Source organism: Lytechinus pictus, chromosome 1 (genome assembly GCF_037042905.1).
Source record: "Lytechinus pictus isolate F3 Inbred chromosome 1, Lp3.0, whole genome shotgun sequence".
Taxonomy (NCBI): Eukaryota; Metazoa; Echinodermata; class Echinoidea; order Temnopleuroida; family Toxopneustidae; genus Lytechinus; species Lytechinus pictus.
The window spans coordinates 17,029,857-17,056,167 of NC_087245.1; the positions used below are offsets into that span (position 1 = coordinate 17,029,857).

The 26,311-nt window shown below is 36.5% G+C and overlaps 2 protein-coding genes and 1 non-coding gene across 4 annotated transcripts in view; 1 reads left to right on the plus strand and 2 right to left on the minus strand.

Annotated features, from left to right (window-relative positions):
• LOC129258466 (transmembrane protein 237-like) overlaps nucleotides 1–14,803 on the minus strand; it is a 29,711-nt gene extending 14,908 nt beyond the window's left edge. For both annotated transcript variants that reach the window (XM_064097386.1, XM_054896735.2), the window contains exons 1-6: nucleotides 14,733–14,803; nucleotides 3,540–3,591; nucleotides 3,323–3,370; nucleotides 2,468–2,647; nucleotides 865–945; nucleotides 26–133 (exon numbers count right to left, since the gene is read on the minus strand). In XM_064097386.1, the coding sequence (XP_063953456.1) occupies nucleotides 26–133; nucleotides 865–945; nucleotides 2,468–2,647; nucleotides 3,323–3,370; nucleotides 3,540–3,591; nucleotides 14,733–14,750 (487 nt within the window). In that variant the 5' untranslated portion in view covers nucleotides 14,751–14,803. The remainder of the gene's footprint in view (nucleotides 1–25; nucleotides 134–864; nucleotides 946–2,467; nucleotides 2,648–3,322; nucleotides 3,371–3,539; nucleotides 3,592–14,732) is intronic.
• Nucleotides 2,051–2,150, minus strand: LOC129267958 (small nucleolar RNA SNORD14). The gene has a single exon (XR_008585213.1). It is a non-coding gene; the product is annotated as a small nucleolar RNA SNORD14 (small nucleolar RNA).
• A 2,664-nt stretch (nucleotides 14,804–17,467) lies between the features above and the next one.
• LOC129264684 (uncharacterized) lies at nucleotides 17,468–25,640 on the plus strand. Its single transcript, XM_054902637.2, has 9 exons — nucleotides 17,468–17,831; nucleotides 18,437–18,728; nucleotides 19,143–19,286; nucleotides 19,604–19,675; nucleotides 21,801–21,927; nucleotides 22,597–22,730; nucleotides 23,664–23,896; nucleotides 24,400–24,546; nucleotides 25,107–25,640. The coding sequence occupies exons 1-9, from the start codon at nucleotides 17,637–17,639 to the stop codon at nucleotides 25,275–25,277; spliced, it is 1,515 nt and encodes a 504-aa protein (XP_054758612.1). The 5' UTR covers nucleotides 17,468–17,636; the 3' UTR covers nucleotides 25,278–25,640.
• Nucleotides 25,641–26,311: the final 671 nt, after the last annotated feature.

The following is a 26,311-nucleotide window of genomic DNA, read 5'->3' on the forward strand; positions in this document are numbered from 1 at the left end:
CACAAGCATTGAATAATATGGTTACCTGGTATAAACTTTGATCTTGGTCTCTTTGCTTTCTGTTTTGCATTGCCGTTGGATTCTGTTGCTATTTCATCACTCACAGATCGAGGGATGTGGGATTTTCTACCTTCTAACAAACATAATAAAAAAGGAAACAAACGCATTCATGAAATATGCCATGTCAAAATAATTTTTTTCTCACATTTCTTTTCCTGGGTAAGGATGAAAGCATGCCAAAGAGTGGGTTTTATCTACTCTCTAATAAATATTAGCCATATAATGGCACGAGGCCTAAGAATTGCCTGCAAGCTACGTGAATACAAACTGTAATGCTTCAATTCAACTCCTCCCACCATCCTAAATGAAATTTGTGATTGCCGCCTGACCCACCGCTTGCTATGTAATTAAACAATGAGTCAACACTCCTTTCTGTAGTCACAACTCGGCTAAAAAATAACTTGAGGTTTTTATGATACTTGGTGTACAAAAGATAGAAATTTTTTTTTTCATAAATTGCTGCATAACGATGCTAATTTCATCAATTCCAGAAAAAAATGTGGACACATGCCATGACCCCTATGGGTCATTCCATGTCAAATCATCAAAGAATCTGCCGTCATCTCTCAGATTTTTGTAAAACTTTGGGAACCAATTGGGACTCCTGAAAAATGGCTAGAACTCATATATTTTCGCTAACAGCCTCTAAATTAGTGAGATACAGGCTAACGAACTTTGAACTAATTAGCATGACTTCGTGAATTCAAATGGCCATATCTCTAAAAGTATAAAACCTAGAGAGCTGGTTTTGATTTAAGAGATGACGGCAGATTCTTTGATGATTTGACATGGAGTGACCCCTACCTCTTTTCCTCCTCGCAGCACCTGGGGAAGCTTTCAGGTTCTCAATTGCTGGAGCTTGGCCCGATATATCGCCTTCATCAGCTGCAAGAATAAGAGCAGAAACAAAAAACAAAAATTGAGAAAAAATTTGGTTAAATGATAGTTCAAATGTTAGAAATAAAAACATCCAACCAACAGGGAAGCCTTTCATCAAGCAACTAACCATCATTTAACTGCAAATCAGATGCAAAGATTTCAGTAGCATACAAAAAGTTATTTCACCCAAAAAATGCTTCATGACACAGTACACCCTAAACATTAAAAAAAGTTCTCAAAAATTAACCCTAACTAGGCCGGGCTTTTTTGGCTGTTCTGTGGCCGGGGGGGGGGGGGGGGTGATTCAACCCCCCCTGAGATCTCGGCCGCCGATCACGCGAGCGCCGCAAAAATTTGCACGCTGGTAGTTTGCGATGTAATCTACAAGGCTGTATGGTAAAATTTTCCAAAATATTGAGATTTTTTTTTATATGAATTAATTATGCTAATTTATGCATAAATCATACTTTTTGCTCTAATTCACTAAATAAAGCTCCTAGAATGCTAATTTTTGGTAAAAATATTCTTTGTAGCATTCTTAACAATCGCAATTGGAAAAAACTTCGGTTTGGAAATCAATTTCTGATGTATTTTATTGTTTTATGAATTTCTTATGTATTTCTTTGTTTTTCAACCTTTTGTTTTGTTCACCAGATTTATTGCACAACCTTTTTGAAGCATAATTATGCTAAAATCAATTGATTTCAGCTTTTAAAAGTAAAAATAATCATATCTTTATGAATAAGATGAGAAAACTCAATTTGCATTGACTTTGTACACAAAATCACGTTTTGGAACAATAATCGGTCTGACATGCACTTACGAAATGTTGCGTAGTTTCGGAACCGCGTACCGGGCGTCGTAAATTTGGTCTCAAAAGATGCGCGAGACTTAAAAGTATAAACTCTGCGAGTGGCGCGGTCAAAACATTTTGCGCGGCGGAATGATCGCAGAAAATGTTGAGGGGGGGGGTTGATTCAACCCCCCCCGGCCATTTTAGGGTTAAGCAGTGACAAAGAAGAGATAAGCATGAATTTAAACCAGTTCCCTGCCCCCTCAAACCCACTTATATGAATTTAGCTTCTACGAAAAGCCCACTACTGATTGAAGTCAGCTCAGACATCCAAGGAAGGACATTCAAGCCATCATTAAGACTGAGAAGTCCTTATGGTGGAAACTGCGAATGATTGGAATAAAATTCATCATAGCCAACTTTTCCCCAAAACCCTGCACTACTACCTGAGCAGATCACAGATAACTAACCCATCCATTTGATTTGTTGCGTAGCATATCGAAGAAGAAATTTTAGAAATAAACAAAATTTATTTAGATAATCCAACAAATTTTAGTTGCTCAAGTCTCCTCAAATCACTCTTATTTTATTTCACTAAACAGGTTATAGAAGGCCTACATGTACACCCTCTTCTCTTATTCTCAATAAAGCCTCCCACAGATGGGGATTTCAACAAAGTCCCTATTAACCAATTACATGTACATATGGTTGATATGGAAACACATTGCACTTTACCATTGCCATCTGGTGCATCCGGTGGTTTACGCTTCTTTTTCTTCCTCTTGCTTCCATTCCCTACATTTGCTATGTCTTCAGTACTGGCTGTTGTAGTATGACCTCTGACTTCTGTGCTCTCTGACACAGTACCTCTCAGCTTACTCACATTGGAAAGCTGGGAGTCACTAGCATCTACTCCTACAGATAAAAAGTGGTAATGTTCTTGAATATGTTCCTTTCTTTGGGTGAATAATATGGCAGGAGTATTATTGACAGCAAAATAATTTTCATTCCAACAACATGTAACACTCTACACTGCAAAAAGCAGGCACAAAATTTGCTCCTGCGACAGTTGCTCTGACCTTTATTTTGTCAAAGATATACGGTTACGGCTTGGTCCCACTGCACTTACGGATGCAGAGAGGATGTAAAACACAAAAGAATCTTGCCATCCGTTGGAAAACGTTATGTATCTGTTGTGTACTCTTTGCATACGTGTTTCATACGCTTTATATCCATCGAAAATCCGTCTACTGTGATTTCATTGTTCACACATTTTGTCTATTGTCTGGAGCGGATGAAAATGGAGCCAACCCGAAATTTTGCTTGTCCGCTGTATCCATTATGAATACGTTTTGTGTCCTTCTGTCAGTGGGATCAGGCCTTCAGGGGATAGGGCTTCACGTTGGGTTAATCTATTAGTGTGCAGAATTTATAGCAGAGAAAATGTCATAGAAGCAAAAATCATAACTTTTCATTTTGATGTTATAAACCCATTATTCTTTAGACTTAGCTACCACTTCTTGTCACTGACTTCAGAGTTTTGAACGTACAATTTAGCCAACCTTTTATTAAAAAAATAATTCCACTCACCTTCTCCATTTTTCTTTTTCTTTTTAGTCTTCTTAGGTGATGCTGTTTCTGTTGGAAAAGAAAGACAGAACTGAATGATCAAACTTTGATAATCAAAGTCTATTAAAAAAAAAATCCAGTTTGATTTGAATTCGTTTTTATATACATTTTCTGGTAACTGATACAGTTTATATACTGCCCAAACATTAATTTTCTTTAAATAAGAAAAGTCACCTACCTGCTTCGCTTGTATTCAATGGTGGCAGGCTCCTTCGTTTTGTTGGAGTATCCTAAACATGAAAATGTATAGTATGAAAATGAAATAGTATAGTATGAAAATGGAATAGTAGATTGCGAGACAAATGAATACCCTCTAGCCAGGGTTGGCACGTTTTAAACGGTGTGTTTTAAAACATGTTTTAAAACGCGTTTTAAAACACCCGTTTTTTTTACAAAAAAAACGTGTTTTAAAACACCTCATAGACTTGTGTGTTATAAATATGCATGGTCATGGATGTGATTTTAGATGAATATTTTTTTAGACTTTTATTTCTTAAGTGGTATATTATTTTCTTCTAACTAGATCTCTTTCTCAACACCACTCTTTCTCTTTCCCCCTTATCCCCCTCTCTCCATCCCTTTGTCATGTTCCTTGAAATCCTCTTGTTCAATTGTGCACATCAATCTATATTAAGAATATTTTCATTATAACAAACATGAGTGTTGTGCTTTAAAATAAGCTCAAATACGGACCTTGAATGAAATGGAAGTGTTGCACAAGCATAATATTTTACAAATAGACTGTAAAACTGACATTGTATTCTTGAGGTACACACAAAAGCAGGTGTAACTTTGCGCTTCGTAAATATGAAGAAAAGTACTTAAATTCAGTATAAGATAGTCAGCAAGCAAACCTTAAAAGACAAGTCCACCCCAAGAAAAATGTATGCTGAAAATTTCGTCAAAATCAGATGCAAAATAATAAAGTTTTGCTTAAGTTTTCAAAACAGTTATATGCCCATCTTGGTCGGTATGCAAATGAAGGGGACTGATGACATCACTCACTATTTATTTTGTATTTCGTTATTTTCTTATTGTCATGTGAAATAAAGTTTAATTCTTCCCTGAACATATGGAACTACCATTGTTTTAACATTTTTTGGTTCAGTCAAGTAGGTCATCTGAAAAAATTGAAATTGTATTGTTCAAACAATAAAATAAAAGAAATAGTGAGTGAGGGACATCATCAACTCTCTCATTTGCATATCACTGAGATGTTATTACTGTTTTGTGAATAAAAGCAAAACTTTACAATGTCATACATGTAACTTATTTTATATCTGATTTGACGAAACTTTCAGCATTACATACATGTATGCTTGTTTGAATTTTCTCTACAGATTGAAATCAACATTTTTCTGGGGTGGACTTGACCTTTAACCCTAACAATCCAAGGGGACCGTAATGGCCCCCTAAAATTTCTCTGATAAATCCATAAGCACGACAGGGCCATGCCATATTGTTCAAGACTATTTTTGGGATGCATGCATGGGTATGGGATTATGATATTACACAAGTGCATGTCAGACCCCAAATTGCTCAATAACGTGATTTCATGTATAAAGCCAATGCGAATTTTTCGCCAACATTCGTATCTGTATCAATATTTATACAATTGGAAAAATATTTCCAATAATTTCCATTACAAAACGATTGAAAAAAACCAAAACTAACCAAAAAACTGTACAAATATTTAAATTTTTTAATTCCTCAAAATTAAATTATTCAATTCCTCAATTAAAAAAAATTAGCAGTTCAGGGGGTTTATTTATCAATTTAAACCCAAACTTGTATTTCATGCACTAAAATGTGTAAAATTGATTAAAATCAAATTAAAAGGATGGTCCGGGCTGAAAATATATCTTAATACATAGAGTAGAATTCACTGAGCAAAATGTTGAAAAATTTCATCAAATTCAGATAACAAATAAGAAAGTTATTGGAGTTTAAAGTTTAGCAACATTTTTTTTAAAACAGTCGTCATGAATATTCATTAGGTGGGCTAATGATGTCACATCCCCACTTTCCTTTTTCTTATGTTATTACATAAAGTCATATTTTTTTCATTATTTCATACTTGTGTGAATAATATGTCTCCCTTATAATGAAATAAGTTGCAGCAATGAATATCTAATGCACTATATCAGTTGTCAATCCAATTTTTCTAGTTCTTGGAGGAAAAAAATTGAATAAACCTAATTTGATATGATAAAATACAAAAGAACAAGTGGGGATGTGACATCATCAGCCCACCTAATGAATATTCATGATGACTGTGTTCACAAAATATTGCTAAACTTTGAAATTCGATAACTTTGTTTTTGCTATCAGATTTTGATGAAATTTTTCGGCATTTTGCTCAGTGAATTCTACTCTATTTATTAAGCTATAAATATTTTCAGCCCGGACCATCCATTTCAGCTTTGAAAGCTCATAGTCTATAGATTATGTCATTTTCTTACATTGTGCGAATTCTTCTCACCCCCTAGATTGACGAGACCCAAAAGTATGTACATATATGTAAATGTATAAGGAATAAACTTATAAAATGTCAACTTACTTGTTTGCATTCAATTTCAATGATTTAGTAATTTGGGGGAAAATATGAACTTTTCTATTGGAAATTCAGTAACAAAAAATGTAGTTATCTCTTACTTACTCTAAAAATGAATTTAAAACATCAACAGCTTAAATTGTACTGTATTAAGTGTATAGTTTAATTTATTTACAGAAAATTTCATCGTTCGTTGGAAAAAAAACGTTTTAAAACGATTTAAAACGTTTTAAAACAATAAAAAACGTTTTATTTGTTTTTTTTAATAAAAAACGTTTTTTATTACAACCCTGCCTCTAGCGATTATTTCAGTCCGCAATAATGAACCTATTTAGTATGAAAATGATATATTCAGAACACAACATAAAATTACACAAAAGCTACAACATAAATGGGGGAGGACAGTGGTAATCCAGAAAGACTTATTATTCTTTATTTGGGGGAACGGCACAAAAATAAACAGTTTCCTCAAGTCAATCATTTCTGTAAAAGATTTTTACTTGGCCTTCAGGGGCTACGGAAACAGGGAGGGGGGAGTTGTTTTTTGTTTACTTCTGTTGAAAAGGTTGTCAAAACAGGTATATGTAAGTTTATGTTTTTAAAACAGTTGCTTGAACAGCGTTTAAACGTTTTGACTCAGCCCTAATCACAATATATGGTAAAAACACAATTGCCAACATACATTTTATGCCAGCCATATTTTGGAGTGGATCATAGACTTAAGTTCAAGCAGGAAACCTCTCACTTCCTTGGTTCAAGAAAATTTTCAGGCTCAGCGCGCACTCTTATTTATACTGGCTAGAAGTTACACCAAAACATAGGATTATTTAGGTAGGACAACAAAATTTAGAAAGTTGTTAATTTGTCATTAAAAAACACATAAAAATAATCTTCAAGTCCTAAAACACAATACAAATTACTTAAAAGTTAAAGAAATCCTAGACCAAAAGCTTCGGTCTCTGTTATGTTGGTTGTTCAGCTGAACTCCGTTGGCTTCACTCTCTCACCAAATACAGAGACCGAAGTTCTAGCGCGATCTGTACAGGGGACTCAATGGCCATATGTTTATGTACTAAGTTCGGATAAAACAGGGAGGTGAAGTTGCGCGAAAGCCAAGGTAAGTCACTGTTTTTGTTCCTTTTAACTTGAATTTTTCCCCGTTTTTTGGCAATTAATGCCAAGAGGGAATATAAATTTGCATTTCGGTCGCGTTAATTTTCAAAAGTTTGATTCATTAAAGACAAAAATTGAAGAGCCCCGACGGGGGGATTTTGCATTGTAATACTAATAGTCCCCTAATGGTGGCTGCACGATAGCGAGCCGTCTGTGTACGAGGAGAAATTAAAAAAAATTATAAAAATTCTCGAAACAGACGGCTGCCAGCTGTCTAAAGAAATCCATACCACTTCTGAAAAAGTAGCAAAATAGATCAAGTTTATGTGCCAAAAAATGGTACCTCGCTTAGCTGTACGCTGCACGGATGCACGCACGCACGTAAATGACATATACAGTGTGTACATATTTCGTGTGTAAACATTGCGCTGCGCGTCAGAAAAAATCCATGAAAATCCATGCACTCCATCATACAAGCCTACTATATCTATGATTTCAGTATGCATAGGGCGACGCCCTGCGCAGGTCTAAAATACCTGTATGGCCACACAGAAACTTCATCAATACAAGTTTTGAAAATAATCCATTAATTAGGACCCATTCGAAATCAAAATTCATTTTAATGCAAAAAAATGTGTTGAAACGTTAAATGAGCTATCGGATTCTTCGAATCATCAATAGATTTGAGCTTATTTTGAGCGAATTACATTGGATTACGAAGCTAAATTTGGTATCAAAATCTAGCGAAAATCCAGCCGGTTACGATGCTGCCATATGCCGCCGTATGCACTGTACAGGTCCAGGGGTACAATCAGCAGTAGAGGCGCACGGCCAATATGGGAGACTCTCTCCAATAGGGGAGACAATCTCCCACATTGGAAACTTGCTTTGCAAAAGGACAAAAGAAACAACACCAACAAAAGTATGATTTTTTCCACCCAAAATTTTGTCTCACTGAGGTCAGAAGCCCATTTGTTTTGTGTGTGATTGACAACAAAATTCCTTATCAAAATAAAAGTAGACGGTGAATTTTTAAAGTAGACGGTGAAAAGGGGTAATTTTTCATGAGGAATCTGCTTATCACATTTTTATTCGCCGCCAAGGTAATCCTTTTGCAGCAAATGTAAACAAAGGAAATTGGACTCCAAAACTGGAGACTGTCTCTGAAATTGGATACCCAAATTCTTTACAAAAGTCTCTGATATTGGAGATAATCTCCCACATTGGAGACAGTCTCCAATATTGGCCGTGCGCCTCTACTGATCAGAGAGGGGGAAATGGAGTATTCTTCCACCCTTGCATAGATTTTAACCCTTTGCGTGCGGGCCCGCGAAACCGGATACCTCTCCCTGCGGCGGAGCCGTTTTTGTACATTGCTAGTATTTGGATCTGTGGCGGTGTTTTCCTAATCTATTGCTAATTGCGCCAAACTGAAGTATTTTCAGGATTTTTAGTAAATGTAAAGATGAAAGATCAGACATTTTTCTTTCTAGAATTAAAGGTCTCGCTTCTCAAATCGACAGAATAGTTAAGAAATTTACGAGCAAAAAGTCGTGTTATTTTGTCAAATCTTCGCTTTTTCCCAAGTCAATAGGCACTGTGTACAAAAATGCGTAAGGGCAATCAGCACGCGCGGACAAGTCGGGTTCGATCGATACCGCTTTGTTGTCTGCTCTAGTGCTTTTTTCTTTGCCTATTGTAACGCTACTCATGAATGGTCTCTTTACCCCCTTGTATTCAGATCATTTGCAAAGTGTATAATTACGACGATAATCCGTTTTTGGTGAAATCACAGCATACCAAATACCTTTATTTTCCAGAATGAATAAAAAAGGGTGAATATATTCCCTTGCAAGTACGATGATGATGCTGCGCAACGAAAGTCCGAAACTATTTTGTGATTTTTGGCTTCTGGGCTTCAAGACGGTGGCCTCAATGTTTCACTAAAAATCGCCTTTGGTTTCTTCTTTTCATAAATTACAGTTTGTAATAAAAAAATAATTTTGTTCCTGAAGATTGCATACCAGTGTTCGATTTGTTTTCCTGTTGCAATTTCAAAGAGCGAAGGGTGTAAATGTGACTCAAATCTGAAATCATACCTCCCAACGCTCTCCTCGTCTCGTTCTACGTTTCATTTTTCTATCTCAGTTTTCCCTCCAAAATAACCATGCTACCGATTACTGTTCGTCACAATGAGAGAAAGTAAATCATTTTTATCTATTGAAATTTTAGCATCTAAGTGTTTTATTTTGTTCTTTCATTTTATTCATTTTTTAACCGTTCTGGATTTTTTTCACAACCGAAAACAAAAGTAATAAATTAGCCATGAAAGATTTGTATCCCGTTTTGTCTCTATCTTTGTACTAGTTCAATTAATTACAGATGCGTTGGAGTCGGTATGAAGCGTCATTCCACCCCCCCCCCTAAATTCAGCAAACGTATACAAAAACGCGAAGTCCATAAATTTGTGATTTTTAGGGGCCGGATCACTCCCTCCCACATTCAGCTCAACCCCTCCATTATCGACAATTTTCGCGATATATCTGCTGCGCGAAATTTTTTGACTTCGCCGCTCACTAACTTTTTACTTTTAAGTCTCGTGCAAATTTTGAGACCAAATTATTGTAGATTACATCGCACACTACCAGCGTTCAAAATTTTGCGTCGCTCGCGCGATCGGCGGCCAAGATCTTAAGGGGGGCCATAATGCCCCCCCCCCCCCGGGAATGACAAGAATCAAAATACCCCGGGAGATTTAGGGTTAAGCGCCTGCATGTTTTAAATAAGTAAACATTTACTTTTTTATTGTTACTGTCGTAATATGAAAAGCTGTATTCCTAAGAGCTTTTTGTATCGCTAAATACGAGAAGCATTTACTAGGTCATCCTGACGAAATACACTAATCTTCCTATTATTCAGGGCGTTGGCTATTAGTCCCCTGCTCTTTTTTATAAGGAATTTGTTTGAGCGTCCGCCATGACTTTCTTTTGTTCATTTTTAAAAAAGCAGAGGATAAACGGTGTTTTTAATTCCTTTGTTTTCTGTTTGTTTCCTTTGAAATAGAAGACAAAAATAAGAACAATATCGGATGAGAGAACGAGAGAAAGTCAAAAGTGTCCAGGGGCCCGTTTTATATAAAATTTGTTTACAAATTTTCAATAACACTTGAAAGCTATATCATTCTATTTGACTGGCGGATGGTAAATTTGTTTAAATTATTGCGCATTTTTCAATGTAACATGTGCATGCATAATGTATTTATAAAACGGTACCAATTAGGGATTTCCTCGTTTTCCCTTTCTCTGGTTCCTAACCTGTAACGGAATGTATTATCTACCGCTTTCATTCCATTATATCTATCGTCTTTCTATTTCCCCTCCCTTCTACACCTTTTTTCTCGGAGTTCTTTTCATTTGAATTATATCTGTATCGTCTTCTTTCTTCCCGATTTGGATTACGAGGTATATACCCGCCCCCACCCCCCTCAATCCTTTCTTTCTGATTTTTTCTTCTAGTACCTGTCATTTTACATTACATCTAACATCCCCCCCCCTCTCTCTTCATCGGTAACGGTTCCGAGAGAATGCCTCGTTTTTGCCAACTTGTATTGATCGGAGATGGTTGCATTTGTGGGCCTCTCGTCCTTTTGCATCGTGTTCATCATGTCGAAAATTTTGGCGTTTTTCCCCTGTTTCTCATATAATGTCCCGAAAAACCTTCTAAAATTACTATTGTAACTGTCATTTCACAATAAATTCTATATTATCTTCCATTTTCTATATTGATAACGTGAGTCTTTCGCAAAAGACAATATGATGATGATCATCATCATCATCGTATAAAAATGCACGACTAAACTATTTTTTTGTGAACCTGGGGCTTAGGGTTATGGCAAGACAGAGGCCTCAATCTTTCACTAAAAGTTATTTTCTTTTTTAGATTTTTTCATAAATTATATGTTTCATTTAATTTGATTTCCCACGCAGATATTATAGTAATAAAATACATTTTTTTCCTGAAGTTTGCGCATCGGTATTCGATTTGTAATATCCTGAAATTATTTCAAAGAGTTAAACGAATAAAAGTGACTAAAATTGTAAGTCTAAACTGATACCTCCCAACTCTCTTCTTGTCACTTTCTACGTTTCTTTCTTTATCTTACTATTCCCTCAAAAAGAGCAAAGCAATTACTGAAAGTAAAAGAAAGTATTTTTTCTTGAATAAATTATAGCATCCGCAATCATATGTGGTTTTTTATTTGTTCTTTCGTTTTGTTCTATTGTCTCCTTGATTTCACAACCGATAATAAATCATTAGAAAAATATTCACAATAGTTAGAATTCATTTTTGTCTCTATCGTTTTAATCGTTCAATCTAATAGTACAGACGCGGCGGAGTTGGTAGGAAGTTTCAGTCCTCACCGTCCTCACCCCTTTCAGCAAACATGTACAAAAAATCCGAAGTCTATATAAATTTCTGATTTTTTTTCGGCTGGTCCACTCCCTCCCACATTCAGTCACGGAAACATTTTTTGTCCTCTATGAATCTTTTCTAGCACGCTATTCGCCAGTTAAAAAATGAGAAAGAAATTGGCAAAAAAGTAGGAAAATCAATAAAATTTGGGTCGGTATCAACCTTTTATTTCTTGGGGGGGGGGGAGGATGTAGGTTACACATGAATAAAAGTTTGTAGGATTGATAGCATTCTATCGGGTGACATGCCATACAAACGTGTTTTCTTTATAGGGGGTGCCTCAGCGTTATTTATCATCCTGTATCATTCTATTTCCTCCATTTCGCGCGAGGAAACTTTTAGTTCATTATTGGTTTTATCATTTGAAGTAATTATGTTTCCGTCAACTTTTTAATGCAAAAGTTTTAATCTGGGTGAGAAAAGGAAATAAGATGAAGAGCTTCTAAAACCTAACCTATTATAAATTCATTCTGTAAAATGACATGAATTAACAAATTGTATTTTTTAGCCGCTTCATCCCCGTCCCACAGCTCAACACCTGCACCATAAAAAACATTGCTGTCCCTTCTTTTTCCAAACCATCTAAACCAAAATGGTTTAGATGCTAACCATGGTAAGCGCCCCAAATGCGATTTTTTTTTTTTGGTCGTAACGGGGGGGGAAAGGGGTCCAGGACGGTCTTTATTCTTATCTTTTCTACCGCGTTACTCGCAATTAAAAACAGAAAATCGGAGACAGGAGACAAACAAGCAATATTAGAGTGTAGGTCAGAACATTTCCATCAGGGGAGGGGGGTCAAACAAGAACAATAATAAAAAGTCATAAGTTTGGGAAGGGTCTGATGACCGAGTTGCAAGAAACAAACATTGTGGGATTTTTTAAAAGTAATCTAACCAAAAAATAAAGTCATGTTGTAATTCGTTTAAGTAGATATTCATAGAATTTTAGCAAAAGCGCACTTGTCTGTTCCCCCTTTTATCTCTGTCTCTCATTCTCTCTCGTCCTCCCTGACATTTGAACATATTTTTTCGATAATTTCCCTAAATAATTATTCGTTCATCCTTATATGCATCATCACCCAGGGGAAGCGCCTTTTTGCAATAAGAATTACTGACGGATGTCATAAGCACCTGTGTTGTCGGTAATGAGACATTTTTTTTTTAGATACGGTATGTTGGTCGAAAAAAATGATTCATAAAAGCTTTTTGTATTGCTAAGTACGAAAAGCGTTCAATGGGTCATCCTGCCGATAAACACTAATCTTCCTTTTGTTCGGGGCGTTGACCATTTGTATCCTGCTCTTTTCGAAAGGAATTTGTTTGAGTGGCCGCCCAGACATTCTTTTGTTCGGGTAGTGCCGATATCATGAACTACATGGACGTTCCCCTTTTGAAAAGAGCAGAAGATGAATGGTGTGCTAAGCTGCCTTCTTTTCTCCTTTTTTCAGAATAGTAGACAAAAATAATGAGAAGAAGAGGGATGATTGGGAGGGAAAAAGTTCAAAAGTGCACCGAGATCAGCTCAAAGTACTAAGACATTACAAGCTTTTTGCTTTTCTGAAAATGCAATCGATCGATGAAACCAAGGAGATATCATTCTATCTAGAGTGATATCTTCTTGATGAAACAAATAAGACGAAAATGGTGAAGAAACGCGTAGCTTATTACGTGACGATCTTGCAGAAAAGATGTTAGCGTATATCTATCAGAATAAAAGAACTTAATGTTGGCACTGTAAAAACTGCATTACTCGTGAATTTGTTTCGCATTTCTGATGTCTTATTATTATTATTGCCAATACGTGGAAAACCAAGATGCTCTACCAGAACAACGATATGGATCAAATCATGTGATCAGAACAAATCACGTGATCAGGCCTTATGCGCGCGCGTACGTGCTCGTCACAAAATTTATCCTCCCCGTCCGACTCCAACGAAAAAATCGGGTAAAGTTGAAATGATTTCCTATTTTCGGGATTTTTCCCCACGTAGCTGTATATTTTTTTCAATCTGTTATCGAAATAGGTTTATGAAGGAAATAGTGGCAGAGGTTTTAGTACATAACAATTACGAAAAAGCTGAAAAACTTAATTGAATTAAACCAAACATTTCTCGGCTTCTGTAGAAGCCCGTCGTAGCTAAGTGAATGACTCGCTGGGCTTCTGTGGAAGCCCGTCGCACGCAAAGGGTTAACATTAGCCGTATGCCACGATATTGGCATCAACGCATTGACAAGCGAACCAACGAGCCTATACAAATTTTGTGCACATTCTCGAGAGAGCGCTATGGCCGTGCCTTTAAATTTATTATACGTAGAAAGAAGGTGGTATTAACATCAATTTAAGCCCCCGCTGGCACATCTCCCTGGCAATGTTCATGATGTGAATTGGCCGCTGCTCTAAAAATAAACATGAAATCTGAACTTCACTCTAAATTAAAAATATAAAATTAAAGTAAAAACAGACAAAATATTTGATTTCTCAAACATTTTCAATAGACTTAGATCTAACGTTACTCTAAAAATCTAGAATAGACTAGGTATGTTACTGTTAGTTACCTGTTACTAGTAGTAGTAGTAGGATAGTACTAGTGTTACAACTAGTTCAGACCTAGGCCTACATGAGTAAATTTTACTAAGTATAGACTCACTAGTAAAAAAGACACTATCGAGTATCGTATCGACGGTCTATACTTTTTTAAGCTAGACCCTCAATTTCCAGGAATAAAGCCTTTTAAAGGCAGCCAAGGCAAAGTCCAAACAAAAAAGGCATTTACATTAGGTCAATACATCATGTAGGTGGTAGATCTACTCCAAATAATGTATCAAAAGTAAAATGAGACGAGGTGGCAGGTAACGGTTGCACTGTAGGCCTACATCAATGAACCACGTGGTCAATGCCGATCGTGGTCTCGGAGCTGGAGTCGCGGAGCGTGGACTGTCACTGGAGTTAGCCGGAGTAGCCGTCTCCACAGCGGCCAGGTCGCGCCAGCCACTCCCGACGCGACCAGCTCCAAGGACGGTGCCCAATTTCAACAAACCGTCAATTCAACCGTCACACTCACTCAGTCACTCAAGTTGTAGAAGCCCTTTTTATCTACAAATATAACACCAAATGCAAATAAATATTTACCCGCTTACAGCTGAAAGTATACCGAATTGGTTATTTGTCAAATTCTTGCTAAGTTATTCAGTAATTTTCGATACAAGCATTTTTAATTTATTGGAAACTTACCAAGACAGCGGCAGCCATTTCGAAAGGAATTTTTCAGTGCTGCCCTCTTGTGGACGACACGAGAATAGTGCGGATTTTTTTTTCTACTGCACTGCCACCCAAACCTACGAATAGGCCTACCGGTATAATTTATCTATTATTCAAATTCAGTTTCAATTTAACTTCCAACACAAAATACACCCAAATAATCATTTCATGCATTTACAATGAATAACATTCAATGATATAAATGATATGAAAACACAGGGCTGCAAACTCTCACTCAGAGAGTGACTCTCACTCATTTTGGTCCCTTTTCAGTCTCACTCTAAATTTTGCATGCATTTCTATCAATCTCAGTATCTCACTAGATTTTACCCTAAAATTATATAATTCGCCTATGGGAGTCTCACTCTCACCTAGTTATCTAATATCGGTTGCCCTACACAACAGGTTACCATCATTGGTAGAAATAAAACAATGTCAATAAGAATTAATGAAGGAAAAATAAAAATAATGCAAACAAAAATTAATTGAAATTTTATGTAAAATTGAAAGTACGACATGGTTTTCGCTTATTAGCAGAAAACAGAATGAAATGCACATCAATGGCGATATGCAAGTGGGAATGCACAACCTTTCGTCACACATTCACTATATTTTCATTTTATATTTATTATTATTTGTATTATTTGCATGAATACCTGAAAAAGAATTTTTACATTATCCTTCTAAAATGTAAATAATGGTTTGTTTTAATACTCACGGACCTTGTTTAGTCATAATTCGGAGTGGGTTTTTTTAATCATCAAATCTGTAAAATTTTAACATTTTGATCAATGCTTATAACAAAATACAACAACAACAAAAACAGAACGATCGATTCCGTTATTCTCATAGCATACATGATCCCAACAGGATCGTATGCATTGACCAAGAGTTTTGTGAAGAAAAAAAAATATAAACTAAAAATTGTCATATACTAGTAATTTGTTTTATTTTAGGCCCACACATCCAATATGCGACTGTTCATGCTGCATGCTGCCATGTCTCGTGCAAAATGTGTAATACGATCATGAAAAGGGCGGGGCCTGTATTATATCACGTGTCCATCCGACACGTGAGTTTTATGAGCGCGCAGCGCAGGTGAAGGGTGGGGTGGGGTGCGGGCGGGGGTGAACTGGGGCGGTATTCTGAAAACCGTGTTAGCACAAAAACGGTGTGGTGTTAGCTAACACGATTGGTATTCTGAAAATCGTGTTAGCATGAAAAACACGTGGCCCAAGTGGTAACACCGCGCAGGTCATGAAATACGCAGTGCGCAACGCGCAACCCCCATACGCGGTGTTAGGGAGGAAGATAACACGAAATTTGGTATTCTGAAAATGGTGTTAGCTAAAATTTTGTTCAAAGATAACACGAAAATTTAACACTGCGTTAAGGAGAGGTTAAGTTGGGGATGACGATGGCTGCACTTTTTCTAGCAGACGCAAACGTCAAGAAGAACATAAACGGGCAAATAACTATCGTTTGGCAGGATTTACTGTAATTTTCTTTCTTTTTTCCATTTACCTTTAGTCTCTACTAACAATGATTAAACAACAATTTCTTTGGAATTTCCTATGAAAATACAATTTAAATGCATCTTTGATTTGGACTAATTAAAATCATTATCATATATGATCATGAGTTATTTATTTGGTTACTTTTTGCCATGATATAAAAAAGACAAAAAGAGGAAGAAAATTACAAACGTCTAAAAGAAAAGCACAAACAAAAATTAAAAAGAATGGAATTAGCAATTGGGGAAACTTCTATAATATTCACATTTTTAAAAACCCTTTTTCAATGATTATATAGCTCCAATAATTTTTTTTAACTCTCAATGCTTCTAGGTTATTCTCAATCTATCTATCACGCCAGTCAATCTATATGCTTCGGATGGGGGGAGGGGGCGGTCAAAAGTGTTTTTTTTTTGCATGGCTGATCGCTCTACGCATCAAATTATAATATAGAAAAAAATACAATTTTGTGTTTGATATTTCTATGTCAGATTTAATTTTTCTTAAAGTGCTTTTCATGCTTTTCAAAATTTGCATTTTTATTTTTTCAAGTTCTCAAAATTATTGGGGGCATGTATAAATTATGCTTGCCCCCATATCTTAGGGCGATCGTCCCCTGCCCGCTCCACAATCGATCGAGGCCTCTGTCTCCTGTTATAATTTCGTATCCATGCTGTCTGAAATAATCAATTTCTTGTATTATGTTATTATTTTGTTATCTTGTGAAGTATGAAAATAAATTCAATTCAGTTCTTAATTGTCACAATCACGTACCCCTCCCCACGTCTCTTTCTAGCTCTAACTTTTATTTACTAGTAGCTGTATGCGCTTACAGAATGATGTCACAATGCAGGCTTCGTATCACCGTGCGCACGTTCCCTTTTCCCTGAAAATTTTGCGCGATTTGTTTCTTTAACAGCGCATTTGATTGGATTAAATAGATGTAGAGTGGGAGGAGCCGAAGATAACACGAAATGAGATAACACGCAGATAACACGGTTTTCAGAATACGCCCAGAACCCAGCCTGAACCCATCGTCTTGCGCGGTTGTCATTATTGTTGATCCTTTGGTTTATCCATTATGACATCACCAAAACGTAATATAGGTCGGGTCACGGGATGTCTCGAGTAAACTTTCCCACGGTGACGTCAGACATAAACAAATCCACATGACACATGCACACGAGTACCGGTACGTAGACAGCGAACAGAAAAGTCGACTCGATGTAAAATGACGAGCAACTAAAACGTACGGCTGGTTTCGGCTTTCTGGAAATAGCAAAAAAAGCACTATTCAGTAACAGTAGACCAAATTTTTGTAAATATTTGTTTTGTTCATAATTAGGTAAAATAAACAAAAATCATGTCGGATGTAAGTAGAAGAGGGGCGATATATGTCCACCGCAGTGACATGGAGTCGTTGAAGAATAACAATTACAGTACCAAGAACAGCAGGGAGAGTATTGGGGCTATACCAAAAGCGAGTAGCTCCGATAGATTTCGAACTAAATCTGAAGATCAGGAAAGAAGAAGCAAGAGTACCATACCGTCAAGTGGGGTATGTAAAATGAACAAAAATAATTTCATGGTGTCCATTTTTTTTAAGCCAGCCAGGCACCAGATATCACCCTGTTAATATTACTTTTGGTCTACAGCTTCTCCAAATGAATATTGATGGCAATGTGATTGTGAAGAAGAAGAAGATGATGATCATGATGACGATGATGATAGAATAATAAATAGATGAATGAATAATAGATGGGTTTTTCCTTATATCAAAAAAATTGTGTTTTTACTTCCCTGAGAGTATTACATAATATACTATCTGGAGACAGAGGCTGATCCAGATGCCCCCCCCCCCCCCGCTCAAGGACTAATGGAATATTTGGTGTTTTTTTTTTAATAGATAATACAAGCTAGTGTGTAGGCCTTCGAAGTTTGGAGGAGGGGGCTCTTTCCCTGACCCTGGCGCCAAGAGGAGGCAATTATTGCCTAGTGATGTTTTTTATTATTATTATTTTGTGAAAATGAAGAAAAAGTTATGGACCTGCCCCCCCCCCCCCCCCCCGCCTCTCTGGTCAATCCTGGATCTTAATTTTAACCAGATAGATATCATGAATTAATAGGAAAATAGATTTATATCATGATATTCTTTTTCCTCAGCAAAGTCGTCGTGGAAGCGTAGCAACTGGTGGAAGGCGAGGCAGCACCATGGGCGACGGGTACCTCCGAAGAGGTAGCGTGCTACCGGAGACTGGCTCGGGAGGTCGACGCCAGAGTACTGTTGACTACGGAAGGGGTCCAGCTTCCGGCAGGCGAGGGAGCAGCCACCCTGGAGATGGTGCATATAACCGGCGCGGTAGTCGAATGGATGACATGTCATACTCTCCTCATCAGCGACGCAAGAAGAAATCAGCTGAACCCGAACCTGCACTCACCAAAGAGCAGGTTGAAGGTATTGTTTGAAAAGGGAGCATATCTTCAAAGAGATTTGGCAAATCTTTTATAATGTAATCATATTAATTGGAATGACATTCTCACATTGGAATCTTTAAAAATGTGTAATAATATAATCAAAACTTATAATGAAAGTTCTATCGCTTTCATGGATTTATTCTTTCATAAAATATAATTATTTTAACAATTTTTGCCTAATTTCAACTATGAAATCGTCACAGCCAGGAGGGGATGGTCATTGAGCTGCTGTGTCTGTTGAGAATATTATAATTGGATTGGATTAGATGGGATTATATTTGATTAGATTATAGGTAATGTTTAAATTGAGATGTTTGGAGGTTTTTAGTGAAAATTAACCAATGATGATTTTTCACAATCGTCTTGATGGGATTTAATTCATTTTTTTCTTCAGCTTTCCAAGAGGTGTTCGATCTCTTCGACAGCAATGGTGGAGGAACCATTGATGCAGATGAGCTTCAGCTAGCTTTGAGCTCTGTGGATATCCATCTACCCGCACAAGATATCCGAGATGTTCTGGAAGGGATCGACAAAGACGGTAAGATTTATTTACATTTTAGAAAGAACGTCAGTGCCAGACAATAAAGACTTATGCCATTCTGTGAATATTCATAGCCAATCCAATTGCATTTATCTATTTATTTATCTTTTTGCAAAAACATGAACATAATGAAAAATGAAGATTATTGTCACGATAAACATTCATTTAATTATGCTTGAAATAAAAAATAAAAAATCACAATATTAGGCCTATGAGCTGGAAACAAATTACCATCTAAAACCAACAGTTTTAGTCAATTATCAAGGTTAATTGCCAATTAATGCTTATAAATTATGTTGATTGTTTATTTGCAGGAAGTGGGGAAATTGACTTTGAAGAGTTTCTGACGCTGATGACAAATACTGAAAAATTCCTTGAAACTGTTGGTAAGTATAACGAAATAATACCACAGTGATAGCATTGTTTATTATGATAGACCCATGATTTTAAAATGGGGGAGGGTGGCAAAGAAAGTTGATCGATTTGGTTTCGCATAGTTAGCCCGAAAATTGAGTTCTTACTGTCATGTAGTTGCCGCGAAAATTTTCACAGGAAAAATTCATTGCTCAAAAAAAGAGACCAAATTTATTATCGCTTCATATACGAGGGAGAGCACAAAAGATGAGAGGGGGGACTTCTGATCACAGGGTAGTGGCCGGGGCGAGGGGAGGGGGCATACATGCGCGCCTGTACTATTCCTACTTCTCATTGGCTGCGGAACGGTTTGAAAGTGGGAGGGGGGCTGACTATGCAAAAAATCATAACTAGATGGTTATTTTTACGTTTTTTGTACACGGTTTTGGAAAAAGAAAGTGCGGGGGCTGAGCCCCCGCAGCCCCCCCCCCCCCGTTTCTGCGGCCCCTGCTTCTCACACGCGGGGTAATGAGATAAAGGTTATTTATTATTCGCAAGGATGTTGCATCTTTTAATGATGCCTTTAACATGTAATTTTTATCAAAATATGCTTTTCCATATTCATCATATTTACCATATTTATCAAAAAAAACATTTGTCTTGGATTTCAGCTTAGGTAAAAGAATCACAATTTCTCATAATTCTATCTGCGTCAAATTTGATTCAAAATAATGTCAGTTGAAGGTCATGTCTATTTGATTTCCTAGTCAATTTTCAAAACAATGTTGCGTTATCAAATCAAAATTGACACACTGTAAAAAAATAATTATGAATCAGTAGTTAATATTTAATGAATATAAGTAGAATTTATAATTTGTAATTATTTTTCATTGTTTAAGTAGTTTTAACTTGTCTTTTAATTTACTTGATTTATTTGGGTTCAATATACATTTAAGAAAATTCACGTATTGCTGGCTTGCTTTGATTGAGTAAATCTAACTCAATTAGGCTGAGATGATTATTACTTATAAATTCTTGTTGAATGTACTTATATTTTTCAATTAACGCCCTATTCAAATAATGCATGAATATTCATTAGACATGTTAGAGCAAGTAATTGTTTGGGTTTTTTTTTTTAATAACTGTCATATCTGTTTGTGTTTGAATTTTTTCGGATAAGGGTGTGCTAACTTTTTAATTCTTTTCTTGAATCAAAGAAAGAGCAACATTAAATAGTCATTTAGCAGAAAATTTTAGATGTCTTTTAGGTTTTCGGAAAATGATTATATTGTTCTCACTGTTTTATCTGTAAGAATGAAACGATCGCGTATAAATATCAATGTAAGTATCTATATATGTAACAGGTAAGTGAAAATGGACAAAGTCTTATATTTGGATAAGATGAAAATGATGCCACTTAAGTAAAAGTGGGACGATGGGGGAGCGGACTTTCGAATAACGAAAGTCTGAATTCGAATAACGAAAGTCCACTCCCCCATTTGATTTTTCAAACATTTTAGTGATTGTTTTACTAAATTGAATTAAGTTATTGTTACTTAATTTTCTAGAGTGAAATGGATGCAAAGAAAATAAGTAAAGTTTACTTAAAACTGCCAAACTCATAATACTTAAAAAAATTAAGGCAATCTGTTGAAACAATTTTATTGAGTAATTTCAACTATTTTTTTTACAGTGCAGGAATCAAGTCACAATAGAGATTATGAAGAAATTTCACTCGGATAGCGTTCGCCCAAGCTGATGCAATTTCCGAATTCTCTATACATGTAGTAATGTTTTGAAAATATTGGTCTATTTACATGCATTGTTTTACTGGTTATTGTGTATACCAATACTATGGTTTATCGTGTATACTACAAGAAGGGTGGATCCAGGGTATTGACGGGCCATACAAAGTGCGCTAATTCCACTATTTAAAAACAACGAAGAACATACAAAAAATATATAAATGAATTTAAAATAAGGAATAATTATGCCTTTCATGAGAAAAATCTCCGACTTCATGAAGCATGAAGTGACATATTTCCTCATACATGTCATAACAGTCTCTTCTGCCTCACCCCCTGGATCCGTCACTAGATACAATATCTTCAAATGTATTTTTGAAAAAATTCTGACGAATTTTCTTCCTTTATCCAGCGGATAGCCATGACGAGCACGCTCTTGGGGAAGATGACGTAGCAGGGGGTCGCGAGACTGTTTTATTTGACGCCCTTACCAAGTTCATGAAGACCTCCGCTCTCAAACAAATGGATGTACTCGAAAGGTATAAACACTTTACGTCCTGTAATTCAAATGTAAAATGCACTTTTTCACATCCACAAAAAAGATAATATAGAACATTTATATAAACATTCCAATCGATACACGAGAAAACAATGCCGGAAATGGGTGGGGGAGGGGTGGGGGATTGCGCAATGCAGTGAATATGGTGAATAGGATATCAGCAAAGGCTAAAATATAAAATTGTGCTGAAAAGTTAGCATCCCAACTCAAATGCATTCCTTAAGTTCAGTAGCGGACCGTGACCCGAAGGAGACAAATGATTGGAGGGGCACTGTATTCTTTGTGAACAATGTTGTGCCCCTCCAATGCTTTGTCTCCTCGGATCACGGTCCGCCACTGCTGAAGTTCATGCCGAGTTTTGAATGTAGACGCCAAAACTACGTTCGGCGAGTCCTGAGAAACAAACGTTATTGAATGTAATTATGTTATCACCCTACTTCACAATTATATCTAAAACATGACAGAACTTAAGCACTTCAAATATGTTCATTTTTGGTGGGGTTCACTAACATTTTGAGCACCACTGTATGTCGAGGCGGATCCCCTCATTTTCAACATCTTGACAACAACTAACAACAGTTAAAGAAATTAACTTGTTCAGCGGTTACAAGTCTACTTGGAAGTTTTGTTTCCCTCTTTTTTTTATCAGATATTTCAATACCAAATACAAACGCGCCCAAGCCCCTCATGTTGTCATGCATTACGCTGCTGGAGCAAGACTCATTGGCCTGACTGAAAAACAACTAGCTCAACATCTTGATCGCCTGCAGGAAAGCAATGAAGGCAAGTGCCACTGTTAAATTTTGTTTTCCCATTGTCATGATAAAAGGTAGGATCATTAAAAAAAAACATCAACTGAATTAAGAACTTTGAGGGCCTATTCCTAACAATTGTTTCTGCCGACTGGCGTGGTTCCGCCAATATATCAATACACTTTTCCAAAAAATACTATGCAGCTGTTTTATTCATCCATGACTACAGACTTAACATTTCATTCAGAGTCGACACTTTCCCTTTTTTAAATCGATGCTGAACACTTCATCACCGCGTATATATTCATATTGTGCACTACATAAAAAAAAAAAAAAAAAACAGGACGTTTACAATGAAAACAGCCGTGTTGAAACTTAAACACCCCATCATTGACTTTTAGGGCCGGGGGTGTTGAAGGCAATAACACCATAAACCTATAACATCGGTGTATTTGAGATTCCTCTTTGTACATCGAAGGTCTGGTTTAACTTTACAAGTTTTGCATTGTCTAGAAAATTGATGCTAAAAAATCAACTCAGGTTGATAGAAATAGATACTTTAATATCGGGGGAAAGTGACGATATTCTTGAAAAAAGGGTAATTATCTGAGTAGAATACAAAATAAATCTACCGGGTTTGTTTACAATCTGGTATTTTTTCAATAGTAAAGATAAGTGTTCGTCTAATAAGATGGGCACAAATATTTGAAAAGTCCTAAATTTATTTGGTTAACTTCGGTTTCAAATTCAATTAAAGATTAACCAACAACTTAAGAAAAATGAACACAAATGAAAGTTACTGCTTTTTATTAATGTCATCAAAGCTGGAAGATACAAAAAGGCATGGCACATTTTATTAATTAAACGATATCAATACTTGAAGCATTATATAATTAATCCCTATTATCTATACCCCCTATAAAATCAATCTTTTTACCCCTTTCTACGATGCTGAATCACCCAGAGTACGACTATAAGTCCCCCTACGCAGAACCTCTCAGAATCATGCTCGCTCCACAGCGAAACGTAAGGAAGAAGAAGAAGAAGAAGAAACGTATAAAGGATGAAACAGTGGATGTCCCTGATGAACGTCCTCGACTCACTGGAAAGATTCGAATTCGGGTTCACTTTAAGTCGGAAGATGACAACACAACCAAGGTGGAGGAGAACAAAAAAGAGGAGGAACTTGTTAGTCAAGTAAGAAGAATAATAATAAAAAAAAGTTTTAAGATTTGTTAGTGTCCCCCTCGATCTATGTCATATTTGTAGAGCAGGTTTATCTAAAAGGGTGGCAGTTGTGGGGTTGAAGGACAAGTTCCCCCCGGTTTTTTTTGTGTGGACCCCTTCCCCAGATATTTAAAAAAAAAGTGTAAAGTAACGATTAGAACACTTCATCGAAACTTACAGATTTTGATATTGTAATATTGCAATTTTCTTCCCATTCTGAACCAATTTGTAAACAATGGATGTCAAATGGAAGAAAAAGTATGCTTATTTCATCTAGAAATTAGTTTATCATCAAACTGAATGTATTTAGTTCTCTTTGAACTTGAATTTTGTGGAAATTTCAATCTTGATCCAACTTTGTTTCTCCATCGAAACAAGAGTCTTATATCTTGTCAGTTCTCTCCCCCGACTCGTCCCTGTTAACTTTTCACGTCCGTCATCTCACATCACCGCTCCCATAACTTCATGTACAGGTTGTTGGACAGGATACCAAGAAGAAGAGGAGGGAATGGGTTCCTCGTCTAGGCTGGATCCAGCCCAATGTGAAGAGGATTGCTGATCGTCTTCCCAAGATGAAGATCATTCAGACCATGGATGATCTCTCAGGTATCAGGCAAAAGGTATGAAAATCAAAGATTCTACTTCGAGATTCGAGATTTTTATGCAATTTTCATGTAAAAATAAGCATATAACAAAAAAAATACTCATAGCATGAATAGTATCGTTGTCAATAATACAATAGCATTATAATTTTTTAGTAAAACAGAAAAAAAATCGTATAAAGTAAGCATGCATATACGAAAATACTGAACATGCTGAATATGAGTTTCCTCAGCGTGTCGAGCCGCTTTGTATAAATCTCCCGGCACAGTTGCAATGTCGGGGATGGTGATGGTGCTGCTGCTGACGAAGATGATGATGACTCATCAGAGGGTGTTTAAAATTTATTAAATTCTTGCAAACATGGTAAGGATTATCAATTCTTCGGGGGGGGGGGGGCTGTAGAATTGTGGACATACATGACATAAATTCCTTGTCAGCAGGTCGCACTTAACAAAACATTTATGTTCCAGTTTCGTCTTTGAGCAAATATGTACTGAGGCTTATGTTTGATGTTGGATTCAACATGAATACAATATAGACGATTATGAACACATTCCATTTCTTTCCTTGCTCCTAGATCCAAGCAGCAACCAAGGAATACGATCACGATCTGGCCATCAGCAGACGACGCGCCAACAACCTTTATTGGAAGACTCTCAGATGTGATAAAATGAATGAGACTCAATTGATTAATTTCAAACGAGTGTTTCACGCTTACAGTGACATAGGCAAACTCGTAGCTGTTTAAACCAAAATTGCATCAGTACATCTATTAGGATATATGCAATGGCCTAATTGATAGAAGGAATAATTGCATAATAACAAAGGGAAATGAGCGGAAATTAAATTGAAGTCACCGAGGTGACAGAGTTTTTAATTATCATAGTATTCTATACATGGTTGCAACATGGAAATGAAGCGCAATAGGTGCAGATTTAAAGCAGGTTAACCATACTGATATTCCATGCTTTTCTTTGTTTTCTCTCGATGTTAATGCATCTATTTTGATAAGGGTGTTTCCTTATTCACTGATTGATATACGTTTTCAATCTGAATTTAGATGGAGACGACTGATAAAAGACAATAAACATAATGAATTCTGTCAGGTTTCGAGAGTTATTTCGTTTGTTTTGGTTTTTGCTTTGTCTAGAGACTCCAAATACATTACTGCTTAATGTAACCATCAATATACAGTATAAGCATACAAAACATCTTTAAATAGACGGTCACTTCGTGTCCTTTCGTAATTTCTATGCAGGAATTGTTTTGACTGTAGGCCACAATTTGTTTACGAAATCAGGTACCAGGTACATAAGTATAAACCTCGGGGTAAACCTATTATCAGTTGCTACATTGTACCAAGGATTGAGATCGGAAAACTTTGTTAAAAAAAAACACACAATCCGTCTTCCCCTGGCAAATTTTCTACTTCCAACTCACTGTTTTAGGCGAAATACCATTAACAAACTTTTCGAATATCAGACGTGAATCACGAACGGAATAAAATGCATTGGCAATATAATAGTCAGCTTTCCAAAATCAGTTACTTGCACAGCGCCCTCTACAGAATTAGCTTCCAAATTTCTATTGACCATCCCTTTTATCCACTGAGTACAGTATACTAATCTGTAGTATACAGATCAGTGGAACCACTCAATTGTGAAAGAATGCCAAAATAAGAAGTGGGACTCCTCGTACTCGATGGCACTTCTCCCATGAATGAATACATAGTACACACCTGTGTTCGGAAGGGGCGGACTGCTTCACACGTGTATCAGATAA